The sequence below is a fragment of the Oncorhynchus nerka genome, linkage group LG15 (assembly GCF_034236695.1).
Source record: "Oncorhynchus nerka isolate Pitt River linkage group LG15, Oner_Uvic_2.0, whole genome shotgun sequence".
NCBI lineage: Eukaryota > Metazoa > Chordata > Actinopteri > Salmoniformes > Salmonidae > Oncorhynchus > Oncorhynchus nerka.
This window is the reverse complement of record NC_088410.1, coordinates 13188286-13205887: the sequence shown is the minus strand read 5'-3', so window position 1 is coordinate 13205887 and position 17602 is coordinate 13188286. Positions and strand designations below refer to the sequence as shown.

Here is a 17602-nt window from a genome sequence, read left to right as displayed (position 1 = left end):
GGTTGGAATATTCTGTAGCAATTCAACAATAAATGACAATGTCACTTTCTCACACGGGCACACACACACACACTCACACACACCCCACACACACCCCACACACACCCAAACACAAGATAGTCAAGTTCCAAAGATATACAAGGTTATACTCACCCAGAACAAGTAGAAGAGTTCTGGACTCCATCTCAGAGACAGACTGGTATTATGACAACTAGTAGGATCCTAGTAAAACTAGACCCACAAGAAGAATCAGTCTGAGATTCAATCTGTTTCACAGTTGAATTCAGATTGAAGAAAATCCCAGTTTAATAAGGTTTTAATTCCATATGATCCAGTGTGAGAAAATTAACAGAAGAAAACACAAAAAAATCTTCCCTCTCTTTTGGTGAGACAGTTTCTAGGCAGTTTTAGTGTGTATAGACAGTTTATGTTTGTATAGACAGTTTTAGTGTGTATAGACAGTTTTAGTGTGTAGGCAGTTTTAGTGTGTATAGACAGTTTATGTTTGTATAGACAGTTTTAGTGTGTATAGACAGTTTATGTTTGTATAGACAGTTTTACTGTGTATAGACAGTTTTAGTGTGTATAGACAGTTTATGTTTGTATAGACAGTTTTAGTGTGTATAGACAGTTTTAGTGTGTAGGCAGTTTTAGTGTGTATAGACAGTTTATGTTTGTATAGACAGTTTTAGTGTGTATAGACAGTTTATGTTTGTATAGACAGTTTTACTGTGTATAGACAGTTTTAGTGTGTATAGACAGTTTATGTTTGTATAGACAGTTTTACTGTGTATAGACAGTTTTAGTGTTTATAGACAGTTTTAGTGTGTATAGACAGTTTTAGTGTGTATAGACAGTTTTAGTGTGTAGACAGTTTTAGTGTGTATAGACCGTTTTAGTGTGTAGACAGTTTTAGTGTGTATAGACAGTTTTAGTGTGTATAGACAGTTTTAGTGTTTATAGACAGTTTTAGTGTGTATAGACAGTTTTAGTGGTATAGACAGTTTTAGTGTTTATACACAGTTTTAGTGTGTATAGACAGTTTTAGTGTTTATAGACAGTTTTAGTGTTTATAGACAGTTTTAGTGTGTATAGACAGTTTTAGTGCTTATAGACAGTTTTACTGTGTATAGACAGTTTTAGTGTGTATAGACAGTTTTAGTGTTTATAGACAGTTTTAGTGTGTATAGACAGGTTTAGTGTTTATAGACAGGTTTAGTGTGTGTGAGCCGCGTTTTGCTCTCCTCTGTCCGCTCCCTCTTTCTCTTTCTGAAGTTCAGTCTCAGCCTGTTAATGCCCGCCCCTTTTGTTCTCTTTCACTTCTCTCTCTCTCTCTCTCTCTCTCTCTCTCTCTCTCTCTCTCTCTCTCTCTCTCTCTGTGTAGGGGGTTGAGTTCTCTGAATAGCTTCTGAAACCAAGCCCAGTGGAACATGGAGCTGAGAGAGGGATAAGAGAGAGAGAGCGAGAGAGTGAGAAGGAGCGAGATACGAGAGGGAGAGAGAGGGAGAAGAGAGAGAGAGAGAGAGAGAGAGTGAGAGAGAGAGAGAGAGAGCGAGAGAGAGAGAGAGAGAGAGCGAGGGGGAGAAAGAGTGACAGAGTGAGAGGGGGAAGAAGAGAGAGAGAGAGAGAGAGAGAGAGAGAGAGAGAGAGAGAAGGAGCGAGATATGAGAGAGGGAGAGAGAGGAGAGAGAGGGAGGGAGAGAGAGGGGGAGAGTGACAGAGAGAGAGGGGGAGGAGAGAGAGAGAGAGAGGGGGAAGAAAGAGAGAGAGACAGAGAGAAAGGGGGAGGGGGAGAAAGAGAGAGAGACAGAGAGAGAGGGGGAGGGAGAGAGATAGAGAGAGGGAGAGCTGAGTAATGGTTCATCTAAACAGCTGCTGTTCTGGAGTCTTTGACAGTAAGTAATCCAATCTAAGTCCCTCCCTCCCCCAGAATGTTGACTGCAATACTTGATACCAGAAAGATACCCGGTTAAAACAAATAAGGCATATTATCCCAAGTCACAGAACGGCACTTGATCCAGACAGACCAGCTCACCTAGTGCTCTGTTCTTTTGTTGGGCATGATTACATGATAATATTTCTTTTACATCAACATTTTTCTGAGTTTTTTTAAACATCAACACTCAACACATCTTTCAGCGCAGTTGCGGGCGGTATCTGGGTTCTATACACGTTTAGAAACCGTTTTTTTGGTGCTTCGTATATTGCGGCCGTATACTTTGCCCTTTCTCGATGTTTCAGACGCGGTCCTGCCTCCGAGGCTACAGTCATCACAGCTTTGCCACTGATAGCAAAATCCATGTTTAAAAAAATAGGGTTTACGGTTCTGGGTTCGCAAACCTTGTTCTGGACATTTATAAAGCCTAGGCCCCCAGATACATAAGCCTGGACATTCCTGCTTCATAGATAACAACCATAAGGGAGATAAAAACTGGGGGTGGGGGGACATACACGGTCCCAAAAGTTCAAACACTCAAACACCCCCACACAACCAGACCCCCCCTACTCATCAAACACCTTGAATACTTCAAGGCATGACATATAGATATAAAATAACAAACACCCTCTAACACATGACCACACGAACAGGGGGCCGGGGCGGGGCACATATTTAAACATGCACGCGTCATCATGACGTAGGGGGTAGTCCGGGGTATACCCCATGGAAGTGACTCTCAGAGCCATTAGATCCTGGCGTCCACAGACTTGTTCTTCCAACACATATCCTGGCAGCCTTGAAGCACTCAGGGCACGTTCCATTTGACACAAAGCTAGCCTTATTTTAAGCCATTCTCGCATCCTTAGCGCTGGAGAAAAAGGCTCGGGTTCTGCATGATAAAAGGGTTGGGACACACTGTCTGTGAATATCTTAACCGTAGATTCCTCCGGGTTGAATATGTACGAAATATGGCCCTCGCTTGTACACAGAAATCCTTTAAAACATTCGGGCGCCTCAAACAAAATATCTTCCAGGCTTTTGGCGTTGGATTCATGACATGAGCTACAGAGCACTCCGATAATTCCCCTTGTAGACATATTTTAGATGTTTAATATTCAGGTCTTAAAAAAATGGCTTGTTCTGGACATTTATAAAGCCTAGGCCTGGACATTCCTGCTTCATAGATAACAACCATAAGGGAGATAAAACTGGGGGGTGGGGGGGCATACACTGTCCCAAAAGTTCAAACACTCAAACAACACCATCCCCAGTTCAACCAGCCCCCCTAGACATCAAACAACAGCACTACTTCAAAGCATAACTTAAGGCTATAAAATAACACACACCCTCTAACACGTGAACACAGGAACAGGGGGGACGGGCCGGAGGCCCATATTCAGACATGTACACGTCATCATGACGTAAGGTCATCAATCAATCATTTTGACCGATGCCGTCTCCTATCTCGCTCTGTGGTGATAACATGTACAGAAGAAAAATAAATAAAATATTCCCTCTCTTTTGGTGAGACAACTCTCAGTGTGAGCCACACGGAGATAGAAAACAACTATTTTGCTCTCCTCTCCTCTACCTCTTTCTGTTAGAGAACGCCTCTTCTCTCTCTTGTTCACAATCTTCCTCATTCTCTCTGTTTCACCCTTCTCTCGCTCTCTCCTTGTTCTCTTTTTCTGCGTCACCTCTTCTTCTCTCCTTCCCCCTCTCTCTGTTTTTCACCTTCTCTCTCTCTCTCTCTCTCTCTCTCTCTCTCTCTCTCTCTCTCTCTCTATCCTTCCTCTCCGTCTCTCTCTCTGTCTCTCTCTCTATCCTTCCTTCCCCTCTCTCTCTCTCTCTCTGTCTCTCTCTCTCTCCCTATCCTTCCTCTCTCTCTCTCTCTCTATCCTTCCTCTCTCTCTCTCTCTCTCTCTCTCTATCCTTCTCTCTCTCTCTCTCTCTCTCTCTCTCTCTCTCTCTCTCTCTCTCTCTCTCTCTCTATCCTTCCTCTCCCTCTCTCTCTCTCTCTCTCTCTCTCTATCCTTCCTTCCTCTCCCTCTCTCTCTCTCTCTCTCTCTCTCTCTATCCTTCCTCTCCCTCTCTTCTTCGTATCTTCCTCTCCCTCATCATGTTAAGCCTACTAGGTGTGTTGCCTCAGACCTACTAGGTGTGTTGCCTCAGGCCTACTAGGTGTGTTGCCTCAGGCCTACTAGGTGTGTTGCCTCAGGCCTACTAGGTGTGTTGCCTCAGGCCTACTAGGTGTATTGCCTCAAGCCTGCTAGGTGTGTTGCCTCAGGCCTACTAGGTGTATTGCCTCAGGCCTACTAGGTGTGTTGCCTCAGGCCTACTAGGTGTGTTGCCTCAGGCCTACTAGGTGTGTTGCATCAGGCCTACTAGGCAAAAGTCATTCTGCTACTTAAGAATAGCAAAGCCCCCTTTACTGGCCCCCTTTACTGGCTCAAAAGGCCGACCAATCAGCCTGTTACCAACCCTTAATAAACTTTTAGACCAATCACCCTGTTACCAACCCTTAGTAAACTTTTAGACCAATCAGCCTGTTACCAACCCTTAGTAAACTTTTAGACCAATCAGCCTGTTACCAACCCTTAGTAAACTTTTAGACCAATCAGCCTGTTACCAACCCTTAGTAAACTTTTAGACCAATCAGCCTGTTACCAACCCTTAATAAACTTTTAGACCAATCAGCCTGTTACCAACCCTTAGTAAACTTTTAGACCAATCAGCCTGTTACCAACCCTGAGTTAACTTTTAGACCAATCAGCCTGTTACCAACCCTTAGTAAACTTTTAGACCAATCAGCCTGTTACCAACCCTTAGTAAACTTTTAGACCAATCAGCCTGTTACCAACCCTTAGTAAACTTTTAGAAAAAATGGTGTTTGACCAGATACAATGCATTTTTACAGTAAACAAATTGACAACAGACTTTCAGCACACTTACAGGGAAGAACATCCAATAAGCACAGCACTTACACAAATTACTGATTGGCTGAGAGAAATTGATGATAGAAGATTGTAGGGGCTGTTTTGTTAGACTTCAGTGCGGCTTTTGACATTATCAATCATAGCCTGCTGTTGGAAAAACATATGTTGTGGCTTTACACCCCCTGAATTCTAGCAATTCTAGGCCCCTTACTTTTTAATGGAATTCTAGGCCCCTTACTTTCTAAAGGAATTCTATGCCCCTTACTTTCTAAAGGAATTCTAGGCCCCTTACTTTTTAAAGGAATTCTAGGCACCTTACTTTCTAAAGGAATTCTAGGCCCCTTACATACCTTAAGGGAAGATTTTGGCAGTACCTGTATGGTTAGTGAGAAAGTCCATATTGCAAATGTACGGTCCCTTACTAGACGTCCGAAATCGTTTGTAAAATTTGCGGACGGCGTCGGGCCGGGCGGCAGGGCCGGACCTACCAGGAAGTCATCAAATGAACTTTGTCGGACATTCGGTTTCCGTTTTACAAAAATAATAAGATTTAGGTCATTTTTCCGCTGTCCCGGAAATTCCCACAAGAGGGCATAAGCAATCATATTGGTATTGGACAAAACATCACGATTCACGACGGGGCCTTATCTCGAAAACTGAAAATATTTAGAAGCCGAAACTCGGTGAGCGTAGGGCGGCATAATGGGCAGTTGGCCCCGAACAAGATGGCGTCTAGGCCTCAAAAGGTTTTTGAGTTATGGGATTAATTTGAGTTCATCTGGGATTAAAGGTCCAAAATGAAAATAGAGAAATTATTTTTCCACTTCACGTCAAAGTCAAGGGCCTCGGTGTCAATAAAAAAGAACCAGCCATTTATCTATCGTCATTTAAGAGAAATCGTACAACGACACCTAGGTGATGTTCACGGATAGGTGTTTTTTTTTCAACGGTTAAAGATCCAGTTGCAGGGTGTTCTTACGAATCTTTTTAAAGTGTGCTGCGGAGCTCTGCGAGATTTCTGTGATTTTCTATGATTTTCTGAAATAACACACACTCACTAAACCCTCCGTAAATAACTCAGTTCTTAACGTAAAGACTTCAAACTCAGGATTCTGTAAAGGCATGCCCAAATCATGATATGAGTTTATTTATAGCTTCCTGTGCCAACCGGAAGTGCCTTAAATGGTGTCACAGTGGCAGTTTCAAGGGTTAAAAGGTCAGATCTTTTCAAAACTTCATATGTGTGATTAGGCAACCCCCATAAACTGTAAGTCAGTCATTTCTCCCAACAGATGTCAAAGAAAAGCTCTCTCTCACACACACACACACAGAAACACACACACAGCAAGGATGGAGTGACAAAGTGCGGTGCTTAAAGACACACAAAGCCTAAAAAGTGGGTTTGGTGTCAATTGGTATCAGTTCTGTGTCAGAATGACATCTAATTGACTGATGGACACTGACTTGCTAGTTGACTTTTGTACATTAGCAATATGTTTAAACGGAGGGACCATCACCAAAATGGCATTCTGAAATCAACACAAAAAATGGCATCACCATAGTCTCCAGACTGTGCCGAGTTCAACGAGACGCCCGCTTGACCGTAGCTCGCTCTGAGTGCAGTGACCTTGAAAAAAGCAGAACCAAAATGAAGCCTGGCCCTCAATGTCATTTGCTTTTGGGTGACAGTGAGAGAACCGTTAGGGTGAGAAGCACAATTCGACCTCAGGTACGTTCCTAAGGTCCTCCCGATCCGTGCAAGCCTAACCTTGACCGTGTAGCATTAACCCTTAATAGTTAAAAGAAGATGTTTACTTCAAAGAGTTTGCATTGACTTGTCTCCCCATAGGAATACATTGCCTGCACCCCTAAATTCAACCTGAAGTCTATATGGGTTATGAATGCCGTATGAACCTGTCTTTAGTAACAGTCCATCAGGGCAGTATGAGGTCTACCTGTGTTGATTCTAAGCTTCCTGGACCAACCGGAAGTGGTTAAAATCACCCTAAAAGTGTTTTTCCATACCCTGACTGCAGTTTGATAGACATAGTGCATTCAACCTTGTGTAAATCAGTCAATTCTTAACGTAAGGACTTAAAACTCAGGATTCTGTAAAAGCATACCGCAGTGAGGATATGTGTTGACTTATAGCTTCCTGTGCCAACCGGAAGTGCCATAATTGGTGTCTCACGGGCTGTTTCGAGGGGTTAAAAAAGTCAGATCTGTCCAAAACTTCATATGTGTGATTAGCCAACCCCCATGAACTGTAAATCAGTCATTTTTCCCATAAAATTTCAAAGGAAAACTAAATCACACAGACACACAACTTGGAAGGAGGGACGTATTGGGGTTTGTAGAGACAGACAGTGCCTCCAACAGTTAGCTTTGTTCGAGCTAAAAAAGAACCGTCAGACCTAGAGTTCGAAACTTTAGAAACCTGTTCTAGACCTCAGGTCGATAGTGCGTGGTGAGTTACGTGGCTCTAGACGGTTCTCGGACCGAGAAACAGCTTCGTACATTTGCAATGACTTCAATTCATTTTGACCATTACGAAAATGGCGACATTTAGAAATGTCTCAGAGACACAAGACTAGGTGCATTGTGACCGTCTCTCGGCCCATATAGACAGACCCCAAAGTTTCGGTCCGATAGCTCATTCAAGGACCCGTAGCAAGTCATGGAAAAAAGTGGATTTTCAGCACCAATTACGGTTTTGCTCGGACACCAAATGACCGATCGAGCGAAACTTGGGATTAGGGGTCGCCTCAGCTAGGCCTACACATAACATAAGAAATGGACCCGCAGCTAGAACGTAACTACGTGTTTTATGTTTTTTTATGGTTTGAACATAAGGCGTTGTGAATTTTGGGCCAGCTCTGAAGTATGTGATAGTTGGCTACTAAACGAGTTGGAAAAAGTGGGTTTAGTGTCAGTTTGTATCAGTTTGTTGTCAGAATGATATCTAATTGACTGATGGACGGTGACTTGCTGGTGACTCTTGTCCATTTGCAATATGTTTAAACAGTGAGGTACCATCACCAAAAGTGACATTCTGAAATCAACCCTAACGAGCCATTGAGATGAACCAGAATCACTGCCCAGCCATCCCGAGTTCATCGGGCCAGTCAATTTCACATTCCTGCATGGTTTTTATAGCATGACAAATTCGTGATGGTACCTGCCCATTGAACCATATTGCAAATGCACAGTGACTTTGCAAAAGTGAGAAAACATAAACAAATGGACATGATGAAATCAACACAACGAGTGATGGAAATGTACAACTATCACTGCTCGGCCATCCTGTGTTCATCAGACCAGTCAATTTAACATTTTTGAGCATGTCAAATTTCATATGGTAATTGTCCATTGAACCATATTGCAAATGCAAGCGCACTTGCAATATGATTCTATAGTGAAAAAACATCACCTAATGGACATGATGAAATCAACACAACAAGTGATGGAAATGAACAACTATCACTGCTCGGCCATCCTGTGTTCATCAGACCAGGCAATTTTGCATTCCTGCAGGATTTTTATAGCATGACAAAATCGTGATGGTACCTGCCCATTGAACCATATTGCAAATGCACAGTGACTTTGCAAAAGTAAGCAAACATAAATAAATGGACATATAGAAATCACCTTATTTTTATTTTTGGGTTACCAGTTGCACAACAACGCACGTGCATTTGCAATATGATTCTATAGTGAAAAAACATCACCTAATTGACATTCTGAAATCAACCCTAACGAGCGATTGAGATGAACCAGAATCACTGCCCAGCCATCCCGAGTTCATCGGGCCAATCAATTTAGCATTTTTGAGCATGTCAAATTTCATATGGTAATTGTCCATTGAACCATATTGCAAATGCACGCGCACTTGCAATATGATTCTATAGTGAAAAAACATCACCTAATGGACATGATGAAATCAACACAACGAGTGATGGAAAGGTACAACTATCACTGCTCGGCCATCCTGTGTTCATCAGGCCAGTCAATTTTGCATTTTTGAGCATGTCAAATTTCATATGGCATTTGGCCCCAAAAAAAGTGAATTTTGACTTTGACTTTTGACTTCCTATGAAATCATATTGAAATTGGACAAAACATATTCCTTATGCGCATGTAAAAAAAAAAAAAAAAAAAATGATAATATAATTGGACAAAAGTGTATTCATACAGTTCTTACACATGTGTAATTGACAAAAAATTCGAAAGAATTTTGAAAAACGGTCCAGAAAGCACTTTTTTAAGGGTGTGTGAAGTTTTTTCCAAAATTTTGACATTTTTGACTTTTGACTTTTGACTTCATATGAAATCATATTGAAAATGGACAAAACATATTCCTTATGCGCATGTAAAAAAAAAAAAATTATGATAATAAAATTGGACAAAAGTATATTCATACAGTTCTTACACATGTGTAATTGACAAAAAAATCGAAAGAATTTCGAAAAACGGTCAAGAAAGCACTTTTTTAAGGGGTGATAAGTTTTTTTCAAAAATTTCATTTTTTCAAAATGTTGCTTTTGGACGTTGACTTGGATTACATATCCAATATGAAAAACCACGGTGGAGCGGATTCGCCACCTGTTGAATTTTTAAAGTGTTACAACTGGCAATAGCCATATGGCATTTGCAATATGCTTTGCATGAATCAACGCCGAATTGGGTGGTATTGGACAATGTGTATATCGTTTGCTCACTGCCAATATGTTGCCATTCATTTTTGTCCAATACAGGGGGGACTTCCCTTACTTTCTAAAGGAATTCTAGGCCCCTTACTTTTTAAAGGAATTCTAGGCACCTTACTTTCCTAAAGGAATTCTAGGCCCCTTACTTCTTAAAATGTTTACTAATGACATCAAATCAAATGTTATTTGCCACACAATACCGTGAAATGCTGACTTTCAGGCCCTAACCAACAATGCTGTTTAAACATTTTTTATAAAAAAATACTTAAAAAAAATATGAATAAGAAATAAAAGTAATAAATAATTAAAGAGTAGCAGTAAAATAACAATAGCGAGGCTATATACAGGGGTACCGGTACAGAGTCTCTTTTCGGGGACAGCCGGTTAGTCCAGGTAATTGAGAGTTATTAAAGTGACTATGCATAGATAATAAAAGAGAGTAGTAGCAGTGTAAAGGAGGAGGGGGCAATGCAAATAGTCTGGGCAGCCATTTGATTAGATGTTCAGGAGTCTTACGGCTTGGGGGTAGAAGCTGTTTAGAAGCCTCTTGGACCTAGACTTGGTGCTCTGTTACCGTAGCAGAGAGAACAGTCTACGACTAGGGTGGCTGGAGTCGTTGACAGTTTTTAGGTTCTTCCTCTGACACCGCCTGGTATAGAGGTCCTGGATGGCAGGAAGCCTGGTAACAGTGATGTACTGGGTCGTTCGCACTACACTTGTCACGTTCTGACCATAGTTATTTTGTGTTTCCTGTCTTAGTATTTTCTGCACCAGTTAGGACTGTTTCGGTTTTGCCACGTTTATTGTTTTGTATTATGTTCATGTTTAGTTTTCTTATTGAAACACATGAACTATAACCACGCTGCGTTTTGGTCTGCCTCTTCTTCCCAGGAAGAAAGCCGTTACAGAACCACCCACCACAACAGGACCAAGCGGCGTGGTGAAAAGCAGCAACAACAGGAGAGGCAGCAGCAGCAACAACAGCAGGAGAGGCAGCAGCAGCAGCAACAACAGCAGGAGAGGCAGCAGCAACCGCAGGAGAGGCAGCAGCAGCAACAACAGCAGGAGAGGCAGCAGCAGCAACAACAGCAGGAGAGGCAGCAGCAACCGCAGGAGAGGCAGCAGCAGCAACAGCAGGAGAGGCAGCAGCAGCAACAGCAGGAGAGGCAGCAGCAGCAACAACAGGAGAGGCAGCAGCAACAACAACAGGAGAGGCAGCAGCAGCAACAACAGCAGGAGAGGCAGCAGCAGCAACAGCAGGAGAGGCAGCAGCAGCAACAGCAGGAGAGGCAGCAGCAGCAACAGCAGGAGAGGCAGCAGCAGCAACAACAGGAGAGGCAGCAGCAGCAACAACAGGAGAGGCAGCAGCAGCAGCAACAGCAGGAGAGGCAGCAGCAACAACAGGAGAGGCAGCAGCAGCAGCAACAGGGGAGGCAGCAGCAACAGCAGGAGAGGCAGCAGCAGCAACAGCAGGAGAGGCAGCAGCAGCAACAGCAGGAGATGCAGCAGCAGCAACAACAGCAGGAGATGCAGCAGCAGCAACAACAGCAGGAGAGGCAGCAGCAACAACAGCAGGAGAGGCAGCAGCAGCAACAACAGCAGGAAAGGCAGCAGCAGCAACAACAGCAGGAGATGCAGCAGCAGCAACAACAGCAGGAGAGGCAGCAGCAGCAACAACAGGAGAGCAGCAGCAACAACAGCAGGAGAGGCAGCAGCAGCAACAACAGCAGGAGAGGCAGCAGCAACAGCAGGAGAGGCAGCAGCAGCAACAGCAGGAGAGGCAGCAGCAGCAACAACAGCAGGAGAGGCAGCAGCAACAGCAGGAGAGGCAGCAGCAACAACAGGAGAGGCAGCAGCAGCAGCAACAGGAGAGGCAGCAGCAACAACAGGAGAGGCAGAAGCAGCAACAACAGGAGAGGCAGCAGCAGCAACAACAGGAGAGGCAGCAGCAGCAGCAACAACAGGAAAGGCAGCAGCAGCAACAGCAGGAGAGGCAGCAGCAGCAACAACAGCAGGAGAGGCAGCAGCAGCAACAACAGGAGAGGCAGCCGCAGCAACAACAGCAGGAGAGGCAGCAGCAGCAACAGCAGGAGAGGCAGCACCAGCAGCAGCAACAGCAGGAGAGGCAGCAGCAGCAACAACAGCAGGAGAGGCAGCAGTAGCAACAACAGGAGATGCAGCAGCAGCAATAGCAGGAGAGGCAGCAGCAGCAACAACAGGAGAGCCAGCAGCAGCAACAACAGGAGAGGCAGCAGCAGCAGCAACAACAGGAAAGGCAGCAGCAACAACAGCAGGAGAGGCAGCAGCAGCAACAACAGGAGAGGCAGCAGCAGCAACAACAGCAGGAGAGGCAGCAGCAGCAACAACAGGAGAGGCAGCAGCAGCAACAACAGCAGGAGAGGCAGCAGCAGCAACAACAACAGGAGAGGCAGCAGCAGCAACAACAGCAGGAGAGGCAGCAGCAACAACAGGAGAGGCAGCAGCAGCAACAACAGCAGGAGAGGCAGCAGCAACAACAGGAGAGGCAGCAGCAGCAACAACAGGAGAGGCAGCAGCAGCAACAGCAGGAGAGGCAGCAGCAACAACAGGAGAGGCAGCAGCAGCAACAACAGCAGGAGAGGCAGCAGCAACAACATCAGGAGAGGCAGCAGCAGCAACAACAACAGGAGAGGCAGCAGCAGCAACAGCAGGAGAGGCAGCAGCAACAACAGGAGAGGCAGCAGCAGCAACAACAGGAGAGGCAGCAGCAGCAGCAACAGGAGAGGCAGCAGCAGCAGCAACAGGAGAGGTAGCAGCAGCAACAACAGGAGAGGCAGCAGCAACAACAACAGGAGAGGCAGCAGCAGCAACAACAGGAGATGCAGCAGCAGCAATAGCAGGAGAGGCAGCAGCAGCAACAACAGGAGAGCCAGCAGCAGCAACAACAGGAGAGGCAGCAGCAGCAGCAACAACAGGAAAGGCAGCAGCAACAACAGCAGGAGAGGCAGCAGCAGCAACAACAGGAGAGGCAGCAGCAGCAACAACAGCAGGAGAGGCAGCAGCAGCAACAACAACAGGAGAGGCAGCAGCAGCAACAACAGCAGGAGAGGCAGCAGCAACAACAGGAGAGGCAGCAGCAGCAACAACAGGAGAGGCAGCAGCAGCAACAACAGCAGGAGAGGCAGCAGCAACAACAGGAGAGGCAGCAGCAGCAACAACAGGAGAGGCAGCAGCAGCAACAGCAGGAGAGGCAGCAGCAACAACAGGAGAGGCAGCAGCAGCAACAACAGCAGGAGAGGCAGCAGCAACAACATCAGGAGAGGCAGCAGCAGCAACAACAACAGGAGAGGCAGCAACAACAACAGGAGAGGCAGCAGCAGCAACAGCAGGAGAGGCAGCAGCAACAACAGGAGAGGCAGCAGCAGCAACAACAGGAGAGGCAGCAGCAGCAGCAACAGGAGAGGCAGCAGCAGCAGCAACAGGAGAGGTAGCAGCAGCAACAACAGGAGAGGCAGCAGCAACAACAACAGGAGAGGCAGCAGCAGCAACAGCAGGAGAGGCAGCAGCAGCAACAGCAGGAGAGGCAGCAGCAGCAACAACAGCAGGAGAGGCAGCAGCAGCAACAGCAGGAGAGGCAGCAGCAGCAACAGCAGGAGAGGCAGCAGCAGCAACAACAGCAGGAGAGGCAGCAGCAGCAACAACAGCAGGAGAGGCAGCAGCATTAACAACAGCAGGAGAGGCAGCAGCAGCAACAACAGGAGAGGCAGCAGCAGCAACAACAGCAGGAGAGGCAGCAGCAACAACAACAGCAGGAGAGGCAGCAGCAGCAACAACAACAGGAGAGGCAGCAGCAGCAACAGCAGGAGAGGCAGCAGCAACAACAGCAGGAGAGGCAGCAGCAGCAACAACAACAGGAGAGGCAGCAGCAGCAGCAGCAACAACAACAGGAGAGGCAGCAGCAGAAACAACAGCAGGAGAGGCAGCAGCAGCAACAACAGGAGAGGCAGCAGCAGCAACAACAGGAGAGGCAGCAGCAGCAACAACAGCAGGAGAGGCAGCAGCAGCAACAACAACAGGAGAGGCAGCAGCAGCAACAACAGCAGGAGAGGCAGCAGCAACAACAGGAGAGGCAGCAGCAGCAACAACAGGAGAGGCAGCAGCAGCAACAACAGCAGGAGAGACAGCAGCAACAACAGGAGAGGCAGCAGCAGCAACAACAGGAGAGGCAGCAGCAGCAACAGCAGGAGAGGCAGCAGCAACAACAGGAGAGGCAGCAGCAGCAACAACAGCAGGAGAGGCAGCAGCAACAACATCAGGAGAGGCAGCAGCAGCAACAACAACAGGAGAGGCAGCAGCAGCAACAACAACAGGAGAGGCAGCAGCAGCAACAGCAGGAGAGGCAGCAGCAGCAACAACAGGAGAGGCAGCAGCAGCAACAACAGGAGAGGCAGCAGCAGCAACAGGAGAGGCAGCAGCAGCAGCAACAGGAGAGGTAGCAGCAGCAACAACAGGAGAGGCAGCAGCAACAACAACAGGAGAGGCAGCAGCAGCAACAACAGCAGGAGAGGGCAGCAGCAACAGCAGGGAGGCAGCAGCAACAGCAGGAGAGGCAGCAGCAGCAACAACAGCAGGAGGCAGCAGCAGCAACAACAGCAGGGAGGCAGCAGCATTAACAACAGCAGGAGAGGCAGCAGCAGCAACAACAGGAGAGGCAGCAGCAGCAACAACAGCAGGAGAGGCAGCAGCAACAACAACAGCAGGAGAGGCAGCAGCAGCAACAACAACAGGAGAGGCAGCAGCAGCAACAGCAGGAGAGGCAGCAGCAACAACAGCAGGAGAGGCAGCAGCAACAACAACAACAGGAGAGGCAGCAGCAGCAACAACAACAGGAGAGGCAGCAGCAGAAACAACAACAGGAGAGGCAGCAGCAGCAACAACAACAGGAGAGGCAGCAGCAGCAACAACAACAGGAGAGGCAGCAGCAGCAACAGCAGGAGAGGCAGCAGCAACAACAGGAGAGGCAGCAGCAGCAACAACAGCAGGAGAGGCAGCAGCAGCAACAACAGCAGGAGAGGCAGCAGCAGCAACAACAGCAGGAGAGGCAGCAGCAGCAACAACAGGAGAGGCAGCAGCAACAACAGGAGAGGCAGCAGCAGCAACAACAGCAGGAGAGGCAGCAGCAACAACAACAGCAGGAGAGGCAGCAGCAACGTCAGCAGGAGAGGCAGCAGCAGCAACAGCAGGAGAGGCAGCAGCAACAACAGCAGGAGAGGCAGCAGAAGCAACAACAACAGGAGAGGCAGCAGCAGCAACAACAGCAGGAGAGGCAGCAGCAGCAACAGCAGGAGAGGCAGCAGCAACAACAGGAGAGGCAGCAGCAGCAACAACAGCAGGAGAGGCAGCAGCAACAACAACAGCAGGAGAGGCAGCAGCAACAACAGCAGGAGAGGCAGCAGCAGCAACAGCAGGAGAGGCAGCAGCAACAACAGCAGGAGAGGCAGCAGCAGCAACAACAACAGGAGAGGCAGCAGCAGAAACAACAGGAGAGGCAGCAGCAGCAACAACAACAGGAGAGGCAGCAGCAGCAACAACAACAGGAGAGGCAGCAGCAGCAGCAACAACAGGAGAGGCAGCAGCAGCAACAGCAGGAGAGGCAGCAGCAGCAGCAACAACAGGAGAGGCAGCAGCAGCAACAACAACAGGAGAGGCAGCAGCAGCAACAACAACAGGAGAGGCAGCAGCAGCAACAACAACAGGAGAGGCAGCAGCAGCAACAGCAGGAGAGGCAGCAGCAGCAGCAACAGCAGGAGAAGCAGCAGCAGCAACAATAGGAGAGGCAGCAGCAGAATCAACAGGAGAGGCAGCAGCAACAACAGCAGGAGAGGCAGCAGCAACAACAGCAGGAGAGGCAGCAGCAGCAACAACAGCAGGAGAGGCAGCAGCAGCAACAACAGCAGGAGAGGCAGCAGCAGCAACAACAGGAGAGGCAGCAGCAGCAACAGCAGGAGAGGCAGCAGCAGCAACAACAGGAGAGGCAGCAGCAGCAACATGAGAGGCAGCAGCAGCAACAGCAGGAGAGGCAGCAGCAGCAACAGCAGGAGAGGCAGCAGCAGCAACAACAGCAGGAGAGGCAGCAGCAACAACAACAGGAGAGGCAGCAGCAGCAACAACAGGAGAGGCAGCAGCAACAACAGCAGGAGATGCAGCAGCAGCAACAGCAGGAGAGGCAGCAGCAGCAACAGCAGGAGAGGCAGCAGAAGCAACAACAGGAGAGGCAGCAGCAGCAGCAACAGGAGAGGCAGCAGCAGCAACAGGAGAGGCAGCAGCAACAACAGGAGAGGCAGCAGCAGCAGCAACAGGAGAGGCAGCAGCAGCAGCAACAGGAGAGGCAGCAGCAGCAACAACAGGAGAGGCAGCAGCAACAACAACAGGAGAGGCAGCAGCAGCAACAACAGCAGGAGAGGCAGCAGCAGCAACAACAGGAGAGGCAGCAGCAGCAACAGGAGAGGCAGCAGCAACAACAGGAGAGGCAGCAGCAGCAACAACAACAGGAGAGGCAGCAGCAGCAACAGCAGGAGATGCAGCAGCAGCAGCAGCAGCAGCAGGAGAGGCAGCAGCAGCAACAACAGGAGAGGCAGCAGCAGCAACAGCAGGAGAGGCAGCAGCAACAACAGCAGGAGAGGCAGCAGCAACAACAACAGGAGGCAGCAGCAGCAACAACAGGAGAGGCAGCAGCAGCAACAGCAGGAGGAGGCAGCAGCAACAACAGCAGGAGAGGCAGCAGCAACAACAACAGGAGAGGCAGCAGCAGCAACAACAGCAGGAGAGGCAGCAGCAGCAACAACAGGAGAGGCAGCAGCAGCAACAGGAGAGGCAGCAGCAGCAACAGGAGAGGCAGCAGCAACAACAGGAGAGGCAGCAGCAGCAGCAACAGGAGAGGCAGCAGCAGCAGCAACAGGAGAGGCAGCAGCAGCGACAACAGGAGAGGCAGCAGCAACAACAACAGGAGAGGCAGCAGCAGCAACAACAGCAGGAGAGGCAGCAGCAGCAACAACAGGAGAGGCAGCAGCAGCAACAACAGCAGGAGAGGCAGCAGCAGCAACAACAGGAGAGGCAGCAGCATCAACAGGAGAGGCAGCAGCAACAACAGGAGAGGCAGCAGCAACAACAACAGGAGAGGGCAGCAGCAACAGCAGGAGATGCAGCAGCAGCAGCAGCAGGAGAGGCAGCAGCAGCAACAACAGGAGAGGCAGCAGCAACAGCAGGAGAGGCAGCAGCAACAACAGCAGGAGAGGCAGCAGCAACAACAACAGGAGAGGCAGCAGCAGCAACAACAGGAGAGGCAGCAGCAGCAACAACAGCAGGAGAGGCAGCAGCAACAACAGCAGGAGAGGCAGCAGCAACAACAACAGGAGAGGCAGCAGCAGCAACAACAGGAGAGGCAGCAGCAGCAACAACAGGAGAGGCAGCAGCAGCAACAACAGCAGGAGAGGCAGCAGCAACAACAACAGGAGAGGCAGCAGCAGCAGCAACAACAGGAGAGGCAGCAGCAGCAACAACAGGAGAGGCAGCAGCAGCAACAACAGCAGGAGAGGCAGCAGCAGCAACAACAGCAGGAGAGGCAGCAGCAGCAACAACAACAGGAGAGGCAGCAGCAGCAACAACAACAGGAGAGGCAGCAGCAGCAACAGCAGGAGATGCAGCAGCAGCAGCAGCAGGAGAGGCAGCAGCAGCAACAACAGGAGAGGCAGCAGCAGCAACAGCAGGAGAGGCAGCAGCAACAACAGCAGGAGAGGCAGCAGCAACAACAACAGGAGAGGCAGCAGCAGCAACAACAGGAGAGGCAGCAGCAGCAACAACAGCAGGAGAGGCAGCAGCAACAACAGCAGGAGAGGCAGCAGCAGCAACAACAGGAGAGGCAGCAGCAGCAACAACAGGAGAGGCAGCAGCAGCAACAACAGGAGAGGCAGCAGCAGCAACAACAGCAGGAGAGGCAGCAGCAGCAACAACAGCAAGAGACGCAGCAGCAGCAACAGCAGGAG

At 48.5% G+C, this 17602-nt stretch overlaps 2 protein-coding genes across 2 annotated transcripts in view; both read right to left on the bottom strand.

Annotated features, from left to right (window-relative positions):
- The window catches only part of LOC115126646 (adhesion G protein-coupled receptor E2-like), a 33765-nt gene extending 33379 nt beyond the window's left edge, over nucleotides 1-386 (bottom strand). The window contains exon 1 of the mRNA XM_065002141.1: nucleotides 154-386. Coding sequence (XP_064858213.1) covers nucleotides 154-184 — 31 coding nt within the window. The 5' untranslated portion in view covers nucleotides 185-386. The remainder of the gene's footprint in view (nucleotides 1-153) is intronic.
- Nucleotides 1-17602, bottom strand: part of LOC135560329 (adhesion G protein-coupled receptor E5-like) — a 114477-nt gene that overhangs the window by 40433 nt on the left and 56442 nt on the right. The gene's annotated exons all lie outside the window — the stretch shown is intronic.